This window comes from Eupeodes corollae, chromosome 2, assembly GCF_945859685.1.
Source record: "Eupeodes corollae chromosome 2, idEupCoro1.1, whole genome shotgun sequence".
NCBI lineage: Eukaryota > Metazoa > Arthropoda > Insecta > Diptera > Syrphidae > Eupeodes > Eupeodes corollae.
The window spans coordinates 60,665,723-60,679,119 of NC_079148.1; the positions used below are offsets into that span (position 1 = coordinate 60,665,723).

The window sequence follows — 13,397 nt, forward strand, 5'->3', positions numbered from 1 at the left end:
ACCAAATCGGGTTTATTATAATGAAAACACAAAAAATGACAATAACGACAAACATCACAAAATAGTTGGTATGTTTATTAACAATACGTTTTTTGCAAATTTTCAAAATTTTCCATAGAGAAAAACCAAGTTTAATAACATTTTCAAGTTATTGAACAAGCATTATCTTTCGTTGAGTTCATTTTGACATTTGGAATATACTCAACGAACTTATACTGAAAACGATTGAACGAGACGATAGTGATAAAGTTACGTGAAGCAAATTATTGACGATATCGTTAATGATTATCGTTTCGGAAATTACGGAATGACACCCCAGTACTCATAACACCATTGGAAAAGGCAAATCTTTTAGCAACACATTTTTCGAATAACAACTCTATTAACCCGGGATAACCTAAAATCGATATTAATACCTACTGGCCTATCAGCGTGCTTTTTAGTGTAACCAAGTTGTTAGAAAATATAATCAAAGAAAAAATTTTGTTATCACATTGGTTTGAGTAATATTTCTCCTAGCTTTCAGTTTGACTGCAAGAACTAAAAACACGGGAAAGATACTTTAAATTTGAAAAAAAATCGACTGGCCTTATATTTGGGATTGCTTCATAAACTTAAGTCCTTAGAGTTTTCACTACACACTTACAAATGCTTTGACTGGTCAGGGCTATCTTCTCAGAATTTTTTAGTTTTATGTCGAACTTATGATTCGGGATGCGTTGTCTAAGAAGTTGTTTTGTGGTCCCAATATAACACAGATTGCGCGGTTTATTTGATATACCATTTCAGTTAATATTGTAGATCACGTCTGTTTGTTTGTCCTTGCCAGGTTTCGTCTTGAGTTAAGTACGTTCTAACGGGTTCATCAATATTTTTTCGTGGAATTTGCATTTTGTGTTTTAAAAGGAGACTTCGAATTATGGTAGAAGGATAAGCATTATAACTTAAGATTTTGATGACTTTTTTCTCGTTGGCGACGTGGAAGGCGCAGTGTCATAAGTCCATAGGTCATAAGTCCGTAAAGGACTTCATAAATCGATTATGCACTTATAACCCACGTAACTGAGCCAAAAGTCCGCAATAAAAAGAGCCATAAAGTCTTAAAAAAAAAAAATTAAGATTGAATGAAACAAATTTATTTATTCTTTTTATGGAAAAACTGAAAACAGAATAATTTATGATTCTATCATAATACAAAATTGAATTTGAATAGTTAATTAATAATTCAGAAAAACACCTTCGCGCTCTTTGTCACTATATGTCTACAAAAGGGGCACAGAATCTCGTTTTTGAAATGATTTGCTGTTTCAACTATGCTTGTGAAACATTCATCTCATAACTTAATATGGTTGCACGGCATAAGAATTGTATTATGCTGGTTATTGAAGCAAACTCCACAAAGCATAGGGTTTTCAGAATTGCTGTTTAGAGAAACATCGTCATCGTCATCTTCATTCTCCTCTTCGCTCAATTCCTCCAGTGCATCTAAGTCAATATTTGTATTGTTGGAATTAATTGATGTTAATTGACGAATAAAATCAGTGAGGGTCAAACGGTCGCTTTTAAATTTTAGCGTTAAACGTTCTATCAGCTCGTTTCGGCGCTGAAATTTGAGTTTCGGTTTTCAAAATTTGCCAGGTTTCACCCTCCAACGATGATAAGAAATCTACGGTTAAACTGTGCTCTTTTCCGTTCATGGGCAGTATTTTTCCCAGCTTCCCATTATATGTTTCAAGCGTACTTGTAGTTCGGAAACATTTCTTATATACAGAAAACTGCTGAAAAACATCCTGCAAATGGAAAGTACATATAAAATTAACATCTCAAACCATAAATGTATTAAGAAAAAGACCTCTGCTATTGTCTTTTAAAATATTTTATAAAGCCTTCAAAGCTTAAATATGCTTTTGTTTCGTTCTGAATAATTTCAAATCCTCTTTTAATGTCCCCAGGTTTTAACAGAGGCAGCACGAAAAACATACTGAATGCTTTCCTACATTTAGTATCTTTTTTTTAGTTTGCATCATTGTTGGGAATTTCGATGCCTTTCTCCTGATTGCCCGGCAAAAATGAAACCAGCATCCATTTATAATTGCAGTTGGGAAAACATAATTTAATGCTCTCCTTAACTCCTGTTCAAAATCACACGTAAATGAAGTTGAAAGGAATTTAAATATATTTGAATTGATGTATTGGAAACACATGCTTTCCACATACTGTATACGCCTTATCAGACTTTTTACTCATTAGTAAGAAGAGAAAGGGATAAATCTATAATTGAAAAAAGAATGCCAATATTAGGGACATGTGAATGTGACAAAAGGAAGCAAACGATAATCACACATTTTTAAAACGATTCTTTTATTGGTAGAATCAAATAATCAAACTGTGCAAAAGTTATAACATAAAGAATTGTACTTACTTACAATTTTTGGTAAGAAAAAATTGTAGAATTATTAATTTTGGAAACTAGAATGCTTGAAAAAATTATGTGAAGTACATTTTTTTCATATAATTTTTTCAAGCATTCTAATTTCCAAAATTAATAATTCTACAATTTTTTGCTTATCACTTCTTATATTATAATTTTGTTTAAAGTTTGATAGAAACTTTAATAAATTTTAGAAATGAAAACTCAATTATTAAAAAAATAAAATTGTAATAAAAAAAATTGAATTGATTAATTTAATAGATATTATACAGTAAAGGTGAGTACTTACATGTTCGCAATGAGCAACACAAATAATCAGTAGCTCTAGCTGTTTCCACTCGCCGATTGGAACTACACCAAATGTACCATCAATGAAATAATTCCTTTCCTCTTCGTGCAAATTTTGAATTCCTTCACCAATTTTTGTTGCCATAAAAATCGTATATGAGAAATTACTCTCCACTATCGTGCCCTTATGAAAAGTGTTTTTTGTTTCATACCGTGACATTCCGTATGTTTGAAGGATAGTTTCGTTTAAAAAAATTTTCTTAATTTCTGGGAAAGATTTCGGCAATTTGGGCATTGAACTTGCCTTAATTGTTCAATGTTCTTTTTATTGTTTTATATTGAACTAAATGTGCTGAGTCAGTTATTTTTCTTCGCTTGCTATCAAAAATTTCTTTTGATGTTGTTTTACGTTTGAAAGAAACGTCGTCCCCAGCGCAATCTTTTTTCATTAAATTTATAATGGACATTTTTTAAACATTTCATTGATCGCCATGTGTGTGAATGGCGTCGGATACATTTACTATTTTTTTCAATTGGGTATCAAAAATTAAACTCGCTTTGCATGATTTAATGTAATACTTGTACCTGTCTCTGTTTTTTCGAGAGAAGTTTTTAAAATATAATTGTTTTTCATTTTTTAAATAAGGCACAGAACTGTTTTTTCTCAATCCACAAATAAATTCGAATTCGATTTCGCTCACATCCATTTTTTTAAACACTTAGGGAATTAATATTTTTTTCGCACGCACAAAAAAACAAGCCCAGTTTCAGAAAAACTCGAATGAAGTGACGCTTGCAAGTCAGAGCTATTAAACCCAGATTATGTTTTCATTGAGCATGTTAAAACCATGCTCTTGATTGCTATTTACCGATGTAAGATTTAAGAGAGAGAATTTATCATATAGGTAACCAATAACAATTTTCGTAAACATTCGCTTCTCAGAGGGAATGACTCCAAAAAACTGTAAGCTTTGGGTCACAATTTCGTTGGAAATTTTGACGGACTTTTGGCTCACTTACGTGGGTTATAAGTTCATAATCGATTTATGAAGTTTTGACCCACCTAAGTGGGTCATAAGTCCTTTACGGACTTACGACCTACGGACTTATGACACTGCGCCGACGTGGAATCGTAAATCACTTATTTTGAAAATTGTATTCACTAGCGTGGTCCAAAACCAGATCTGCAACAGTCCGAGATAGTGGACTGCCCATTGGCATCCCAAAATTTGTTTTTTGTTTGTTTTTGTTGTTGTTTTTTCTTTTAGACAAAATTCTATAATCTCTAGAATTTCGATAGAAAGTTTATGGTAATATTGAATAAAGAACCATCCTCCACACATAATACAGTTTCCGGTGTACCGCAAAGTTCGGTACTTGGGGCCATGCTTTTTAATAATTATGTATCTGACCTTTCTCTATTTGGGCATAACGTTAAATTGTCATGTTTGCTGATGGTACAGCCCTTTAAAAGTATAGGGATGTTCACAATACGCTTAAAGGATCTCTTAATAAACTAAAAGAATATTTCAACAAATGGATAATCAAGATAAATACTCAAAAACCCAAATAATTTTATTTCCCCATCGTCGCAAGTAATGTTTCCTGCCAAAATATATTGATGTATAATTAGGATCAGTTATCATTGACTGACAAATTTTAAAAAAATTACATAGGTACATCCACAACCATAAACAAAAAATAAATGTACATTACATACAAATATTTTATCCTATGATATCAAGAAAATCTGAGCCAAGAAAAGTCAATAAAATTCAATCCATCATTCTTTATGGTGCACCTGTGATTGTGCTAAAAATCAAATCATATGCAAAATTCAAAGATTTCAAAATACAATGCTTAAAATTAAAGGCTTTACTCAGCACAGATATTACATGAATAGCAAATATCAACTTTATAAACACAAATTTTATCAAAATTGTTTGTTGTCTGAAAATGAACCTGTACTTCAATTATTAGAATAACTATCCTATCTAATTATAACTTTTGCTTACATTAGGTTATTCTCATTTTATTCTGTATTCCCCTCAAAAAATAATTGTCCGTAATATCCATAAAGAAAATTGAATAATAAGTGCATAGGATAAAAATGTACTGTCTTTAAAAAAAAAACTGATGTAAGTCGATAATGCAGTACTATAGGTATAAACAATGAATAAGTACAACACAGTATCTTCGAAAACGTTTGTGCGTATTCAGTTGACACTGAGTGTATATTTGTGTTTAATTTTTATTGAAAAACTGAAAATGTTATAATAAATTGCTTTTGGAAGTTTAATTTTTTCTTTTTTTATTTTTACAGCAAGCAGTTCCACGGTTTTGGTTTTTGTGTGATATTCTTACAGATGTTGTGTTTATTTTAGATGTTGTTGTACAATTGCGCACAGGATATTTAGAACAAGGATTGATGGTAACAAATTAATATTTAACATATTTTTTTTTAATTTGTATTAAATTGCATTATTTTGTTTAAGGTTTACGACGATAAAAAACTTGCTTGCCATTACATGCAGAACAGACATTTTTACCTCGATCTTGCAGCTCTAATTCCATTAGATTTACTTCAGTTAAAATTTGGAACGCATCCAATTTTACGTTTTACACGATTTTTTAAAGTGAGATTATTATTTTTATTTTTTTTGTATTTAAATTATATATTTTAATTTGTATTTTTCAGGTATACCGTTCAATAAAATTTTATTATATAGTTGAAAGTCGTACCGTTTGGCCGAATTTGTGGCGGGTGGTTAATTTAATTCATATACTTTTGATTCTTGCACATTGGTTTGGTTGTTTTTATTATTTACTCTCGGAAGCTGAAGGATTTCAAGTAAGTTTTTAAATACATAATCTTTATGCATGTACAAATATTTGTTTTAAATTAAATTTTTCTTTTGATTTAATTTGTATAGGGTGATTGGGTTTATCCTTATCGACCAGGAGATTACGCTACCTTAACACGAAAATATTTAGGAAGTGTTTATTGGTCAACATTGACGTTGACTACAATCGGGGATCTACCGACACCCGAAACAAATGCTGAGTAAGTTAACAAATTTACTAGACTAACCTTAAGGTATTTTAAGTTCACCCTCTTTGATATGTACTAAAAGGTATTTATCTCTTAATGTTAAAAAAGTATAAACTAAACTTCATATACTCGAAAAGTATAAAGCTTTTTTGCTTTTTACCATATCAGGACACTAGGTTTAAGAACCCAAGATAAAGAGATTTGTATTTTGTATAAAAGATGGTTATAATTTATTCATCAACAAAATCACTAGTTTTCAAGATCACGTAAGGTTAAAATAGCAGTCCGTGATGAAGAGGGACACTCTTAGGCCAGTTGAATGCCTGTTTGTGATACCACATGATTCTTGAGGATTTCTTCTAAGCTTAATGAAACCAGTTCCAATCCCTTTACGAAACGTGCAAGAGTGATTATATTAATGATTAATATCGTTTACAACCTTAAAGAAGAATTCTCCTATGTAATTCTTTCTTTTTTGAGCTAGGGCAGGGTATGTGTAGAGGAGATGAAGAACTGTTTCCTGATCTTCCTAATCTATACTTCTTCTGCAAAAGTCATTTGAGTATAATCCCAGCCGCGTGACGTGCTTTCCTACTAAAAAGCGGCCGGTTATGACACCGAGTATCGAGCTTATATGCGAGCTGCTAAGAGATAGCAAGGACTCAATGACCTGGAACGTCATTTCACCTAATGTCTGCCTTCTTCATAGCGTCTTGCATTACCAATAGTTTACATGTTGCGATTGGTATGTCAGCATAAGCAAACGTGGTAAAAATACTGTACCCTCACTTGCCAGCTCATGTGTCTTACAATTTATTGGAATGCCTCTATGGCCCGCACCCAGCAAAGGTTTTCGGCAGTTATGGATTGTTAAAGAGTTTATAAAGACAGAGTCCAGAGATTTGATAGCCCCCTGACTATCTGAGAAAAAACGAATATCAGATATTGCTCCTCTTCCAGAAATGCCATATCCTCCCAGAAACATCTGGAAGTTGGGAAATGGTGTAGTTTGTGTGCTTTGGAATTGATTCTAAATACTTAACAATTACGGAGTGGCCAATTTTGTTGTTAACCTACTGCGATAAAACTTTAAGGCGAATAGCACAGCTTGCAGCTATTTGTTTGCTAAGTAGATCAAGAGGTATTAGATTTTAGGTTTAAAGCTTTTTCTAAAGCAATCCACTCACTATAAAAAAACAAAAGGGGTATAAATATGTGTGGTGGAAAAATTAATGTAATAAGATCTTTTGATGATCCTGTACTAATATAATTAGTGCATTTTTTATTATTTATTTTTTATTTTATTTTTCAGTATGAATTTGTTTAACGATTTTAATTTTAATTTTTCTACCTTCGATCTTTTTGATACAAATTGCGAAGAAATTTTTTATAACAAAACTTACTCTTTCAAAAAATTATTTGTTATTCATAAAAACATCAGAAGTTTAAGAGAGAATTTGGCGAGTCTTGTTTCCCATATAGATTCTTTTATGTGTATTCCAGACATTGTTGTTGTCTCACAAATTTGGATTTATGATTGTGAGAAAAATGATTATGGGCTGCCAGGTTATGATTTCTATCTAAATGCAAATGAGAATTATGCAGCAGGAGGTGTTGGTTGTTTTGTAAAACAAGCTTTAGATGTTATTGAAGTTTTGAAATTAGATTTTCAAAGCGCGGATGTTTTGAAAATTACCGTCAAAATTAATAAACAAATCTTTAATATATTATGTATTTATAGACTTCATATATCTAACAGTTCAGTTTTTATGGAAGAATTTTCAACTTTCTTGGATAGTGAGAAATCAAATAATTTGTTAATTGTGGGTGATTTGAATATCGATACTTTAGATAGTAGTGAGTTCGTGGCAACTTATCTTGATTTGTTAGCTTCTCATGGACTTGTTTCGTTTATTAAAGAGGTAACAAGACCGAGATCTGGAACTTGTCTTGGTCATATTTATGCTCGATTCGCTCCTTCAATCAGTTCCTGTGAAAAGTGTGTTTTTGACCTCAGAATAACTAATCATTCCATGACTGGAATTCTTATTGATATAGGGAAAGGAAGTATTTGTTCTGATTCTAGTCCCCGAAAATTGATTAAAAGTATCAATTTTAGTAGGTTTAAAACTAATTTGTCTTTTGAGTTTTGGGAAGAAGTTTTTGCCGAGAGTGATCCTTCCAAATCGTATGACATTTTTATTGATATCCTTTGTAGATACATTTCTGATGCTTCTTTTGATATCGTTCCGAAAAAGTCTTATAAGCGTTTAAAGCCGTGGATTACGTATAGTTTGCTTAAAAAAGTGAAGTATAAAAACAAATTAAGACAAAAAAGTTTAAAACGCAACAGCAGTCAGAATTTAAAAACTAAATATAAGAAAATTTGTGTTGAATTAAAGAAATTCCTATTTGTCGTGATAACTATTTTAAAAACAAATTCAATCTAGCTGAAGGAAATATTAGAAACGAATGGAAAAAAGTGAATAGTATACTTAATAAATATCAGCGCAAAAAACAACCATCTGTTGTCAATGTTAATGGTCGTGTGGTCTCAGATAAAATTGCAGTTGCTAATGCATTCAATGAATACTTTTCAACGATTTCACTTAATCTACAAGCTAGTTCTAGTCTCCCATCTTGTAAACTTTGTAGTCCATTTAGTATTGAACCTTCTCAAAGCCAAAGTTTTGTGTTTGAGCCTATATCTAGTTTAGAGATTCTAAAGTTAATTGGCACTTTAAAAACTTCAAACTCTTCTGGTTATGATGGCATTTCAAATGTTTGTTTGAAAAATGTAGCATGTTTTATAATTGATGTTTTGGCACATATCTTTAACAAAACTATTTTTTCTGGAGTATTTCCGGTAGCTCTTAAATGTGCCAATATCTTGCCACTTTTCAGGAAAGGAGCAACTAATGATCTGGGTAACTATAGGCCTATATCACTCTTGCCTTCGATAAGTAAGATTTAAAGAGAACAAAATTTTTCAGTGATGTTCAGTTTGGTTTTCAAAGCAATAATCAACCGAAGATGCGTTGTTACATTTCTGTTCTCAAATATTTGTAAGCCTTGATAGAAAAAAGAATACAGCTGGATTGTTCGTTGACATATCAAAAGCCTTTGACGTGGTTAATCATGAAATTTTGGTTAGCAAACTTGAAAGTGCTGGGTTTCGAGGATTCATTAATGATTGGCTAAGATCTTATTTAAATTAAAGAGCCCAAAGAGTGAAATTTGATGGTGTTAGGAGTGATAAAAAGACATTCGATTTGGGAGTTCCACAAGGTTCGGTTTTAGGACCAATACTTTTTTTGGTATAAATTAATTCTTTATTCAGTTTGCCTTTTAAGGGTTTTACATAAATGTATGATATTTTAATTTTCTTTTAAGGGTCACCCCACCCATTAATAAATGTAAAATTTTTCTTTGAGCGGCAATAGCTCTATTTTTTATAATAATATTTTTGTCACTTATTTCTTTTCATCTTATTGTTTTTATTTGGAAATGTTTAATCTAAAAAAAAATCATCTAATCTATCGCCGTACAGTAAAAATGGTCTGATTAATGATTGGTATAACCAATCCGCAATTGGGGCTTTTGAGATCCATTTATTACCTATAGTTCTTTTGTTGCAACAGAAGAGAGTTACAGCAGCGCTTTCGACTCTTCCTTGTACATTACGTTTCCAATTTAATTTTTGTCTAAAATAAGACCCAGATACTTAGCCTAGCCTAAGAACTTTAATTGAATACCTTTGATAATTTCCAAGCTTAACTAACAAACATTTTCAAGAAAATCAGCTGTTACATAAATGAGTGTTGTCAGTTTGAAGCCTCTTTTAAAATATCAAACTGTACTCTTATTTAGTTTTTACTCAGAATATTGTTAATCTAAGGTCTAGTTTGAAAACTTTAAACCAAATATATGTTCTTTGTGAAAAGGTTTAAGTCAACTTAAGGCAAAGGTGATTTTGTTTAAATATTTAAATAAAGTGAACAAATAGTGAATTTCTTTCTTATGAGCTTCTTTCCATTTCATCGAAAATTCTCAAGTGCAAAAACGACCTATTTCAATAATACTGGAAACTTTAATATTAAAAACTCTATAGTTTAACTTAGCTAAACTAAATGGAGTTTTTAAGAACACTTAGGCTACTTTTCAAAAACAACATAATTTCTAACAACTCTATTTAAACATTTTTGTTTGTATTAGATTGTCTTCATTTAAAGGGTTATGGTTGTTTCTAATCCATACGGTTTAACATTAAAAGTTTTTAAAGTTTACATTTCTACTCCTGAAAATTTTTCAAAAATGGCTAAGGCTGCTTTATCTTTTGCACAATTAATTGATCAGTTATATTCATTCTATTCAATGTTAAGAGTATAAAATGCACATATGAATACATTTTAATTTTGTAATATTCATTTAAATTTTAAGACCATCAGACTCGGTGGACGGCCCAAGATCTCTACCTAGACGTGGTATTAAATCGAGATTACTTCAATTTGGTTCAAATTACGGGTATGCAAACTACACCATCTTTTGGTGTTAAAAAATATTTAAAAAATATTATATTAGTGATCGTTGAGGCTGTCCGCCTGGTAATGGTTTTAAATTAAAAAAAAAAAATATTATAAAAAAATTTACAAAACTTTCACCACTCACTTTTTAAATCCAAAGTTTTCGAATGCAGAATTTATTTTTAATGAAAGCGACAGCCTTCAACGGTTATTGATATAATATTAATTGTTCATTTAAAATTTTCAAATTTCGTTCAAAACTCGAAAACTTTGAATTTTTATTAAAGTGGTTCTCGAGATTGTATCGATTTTACTAAAAAAAAGAAAACTGACTTCTTTTTATTTTTCAGATATCTTTTTACAATAACAAGTTACTTAATAGGTGTATTTATTTTTGCTACCATCGTTGGACAAGTCGGTAATGTGATAACCAATCGCAATGCAAATCGTCTGGAGTTCGAAAGACTTCTAGACGGAGCCAAGACGTATATGCGTCATCATAAAGTGCCTGGTGGCATGAAACGACGGGTGTTACGATGGTATGATTACAGTTGGTCGCGCGGTCGAATTCAGGGCGGTGGCGACATTAATACAGCCTTGGGATTACTGCCTGATAAGCTGAAAACCGAATTGGCCTTACATGTTAATCTAAGTGTTCTGAAAAAAGTAACTATTTTCCAAGAGTGTCAGCCAGAGTTCCTACACGATTTAGTACTTAAAATGAAAGCGTATATTTTTACACCGGGTGACTCGATATGTCGCAAGGGCGAAGTAGCTAGAGAAATGTTTATCATAGCCGATGGCATTCTAGAAGTCTTAAGTGAGACAGGCAAAGTTCTCACAACAATGAAGGCTGGAGATTTTTTCGGTGAAATTGGGATCCTTAATCTTGATGGATTGAATAAGTAAAGTTTCGGGTTTTCTTGTTCATATGAATGTTTGACATTTTTTTCTTATGATTTAGGCGAACTGCAGATGTCCGATCGGTGGGGTATTCTGAGCTATTTTCACTGTCCAGAGAGGATGTGCTGGCTGCGATGAAAGATTATCCTGAAGCACAGGAAATTCTTCAGTCTCTGGGGAGAAAGCGTCTCATGGAGGTTCGATGTGTGAACAAACGGCACGCAAAAGCCCAAAGCGACAAGGAAGCAGCGGCAAATCTGGCTCAACAACTCGCAGACGAAAAAAACCCCGCCCATCATCACCATCACCACCATCATAACGGTGAAAGTGCTCCTAGGAGTATGGTGGACAAAATTCGACGTGATGTCAAAGGATTTAGGAGTGTGCTAAAAAAATCAAGGTAAGATTAGAAAGTAGCGATAGTTTTTCAAATTGTCATCTTAAAACTTTTTTTCAGAGCATTACGACGGAGCAACGAATCCCTAGAGATGCAACCTCTTCATAGTGTTCCACCGAAGAATGAAAAATCTACCCTTAAACGAATATCAAGGGTTTACTCAGATGAAAATGATCGACATGAAGATACTCCCCCTCCACTTCCACCAGAACATCGTGAGAAAACACCAAGTCCTATTGGTGCTGGTTTGCCTTTGTTACAGCGTCTTCGATTGTTAAAGGAAAAACAGGTAAGAGATTGTCATTCTTATTTTTAATGTGGTAGAGCAGCTTGTAAGGTTATCATATGCAAAAAGCGGTTACTTGCATTTTGGTCACAATTCAATATATCAATATTGTTTCGACTTGGCTTAATTTTTTTGTATTGTTTTCGTACAGCAATCCCTTGCTTGAAGCACTCAATAATTATTTTACTTTCAAAGCTTCGAAGGTTAAAATATAGAATATTATTTTATTTTTAAATTAGTTAATCAAATCTTCAAAAGTTATTCAATTTACATCGGAAGAAGGAGATTGGTTCATAAAAATCGTTTAAAAATCAAGTCCTCAAAAGAGTTCCAATAGCATTCGATTCACCGTGTCCACTTTTCAAAAAGAAAAAAAATTGTGTTTAACTTTTAATAATTAAAATGGACTTAAAAGATCAAGAGCTTATTTTTAGCAAGAAGGGAAGCCAATATATATTAGAGTTGGTACAGGTAGTCTTAGTCGACTCCCTGATTGTTAAATCAGAGAGCTTCCGGATGAGAAAAAAATTTAGCATTCAGCTGCTAGACTTAAAGAGTAAAGTGCTCGGATATATGTAAATACTAATACTTTGAAAACTTCTACCTTCCTAACTGATGATTCGATAAACAACGACAAAAGCTTCCTTGATGTTAAACATTTGCTCACATAGTTACTTTCTTGTATGGCAATTCAACACCCTTCATCGAAATGAACGACTTTGAGTTGCAAAACTAAGTTTTAAAATGTCTATGAATGAAAAAAATAAATAAATTGGGTGGCGCGACAGTCCGTTGAGAACCAAGGCCTAGTGACTTACAACTCTCAACCATTCCTGTGTGCGAGTAATGTTGTCAGGAATGGAGGGGACCTACAGTTTATATGCCGACTCCGAACGGCTAATTTTGAGAAAGCACTTTTTCATGACAATAGTTACTCTTGGAGAATTTGTCAATTCCTCGCAAGAGGCAGTACCCGTGAAAAGACTTTAGATGGCATAGGCAGGGATCGAACCCAAGACCTCTGGCATGACAGTCCAACGCACTAACCATCATGCCACGGGTACCACCTATGAATGAAAACAACAATTAAATAAGTCCGTTTTCAAAAAAAATGGATATAATACTGAAATGTCAATATAGTCAAAATAACATAATAGACAGCTTGCCATTTTCTAATAATCATGAAACTGTCTTTTTGTTATAAACTCGCAGATCTGGAATCTCCTTCAATTAAGTTGACTTGTGGGCGCCTTGGCATTGAGTCTATCAAGTTTTGAATTTGTTCTGACGGAATCGTACGTACTTCTTGGTCTACCCCAGATAAAAAAGTTTGTATTGTCCGGGCCGTATGTATGGGAGCATTATCTTGTTGAAGGATGAAATTACTCCCGATGAATATTGACACTAGTGCAACATCATTTAGTATTTCCAAATAATGCGACTTTGTCATAGGGTTGGAGCATCTAACAATTGGTCCCAAGCCACAATATAATATGCATCCCCATATCATTACTTTA

At 32.4% G+C, this 13,397-nt stretch overlaps 1 protein-coding gene across 11 annotated transcripts in view; it reads left to right on the plus strand.

The window, feature by feature from the left end:
* The window catches only part of LOC129944648 (uncharacterized), a 153,488-nt gene that overhangs the window by 127,549 nt on the left and 12,542 nt on the right, over positions 1 to 13,397 (plus strand). For 9 of the 11 annotated variants that reach the window (XM_056054224.1, XM_056054225.1, XM_056054228.1 and 6 more), the window contains 8 exons: positions 5,043 to 5,150; positions 5,215 to 5,355; positions 5,418 to 5,570; positions 5,653 to 5,783; positions 10,212 to 10,295; positions 10,645 to 11,199; positions 11,259 to 11,597; positions 11,655 to 11,883. In XM_056054224.1, the coding sequence (XP_055910199.1) occupies positions 5,043 to 5,150; positions 5,215 to 5,355; positions 5,418 to 5,570; positions 5,653 to 5,783; positions 10,212 to 10,295; positions 10,645 to 11,199; positions 11,259 to 11,597; positions 11,655 to 11,883 (1,740 nt within the window). The remainder of the gene's footprint in view (positions 1 to 5,042; positions 5,151 to 5,214; positions 5,356 to 5,417; positions 5,571 to 5,652; positions 5,784 to 10,211; positions 10,296 to 10,644; positions 11,200 to 11,258; positions 11,598 to 11,654; positions 11,884 to 13,397) is intronic. The other 2 variants (XM_056054227.1, XM_056054230.1) reach the window with 1 other exon arrangement.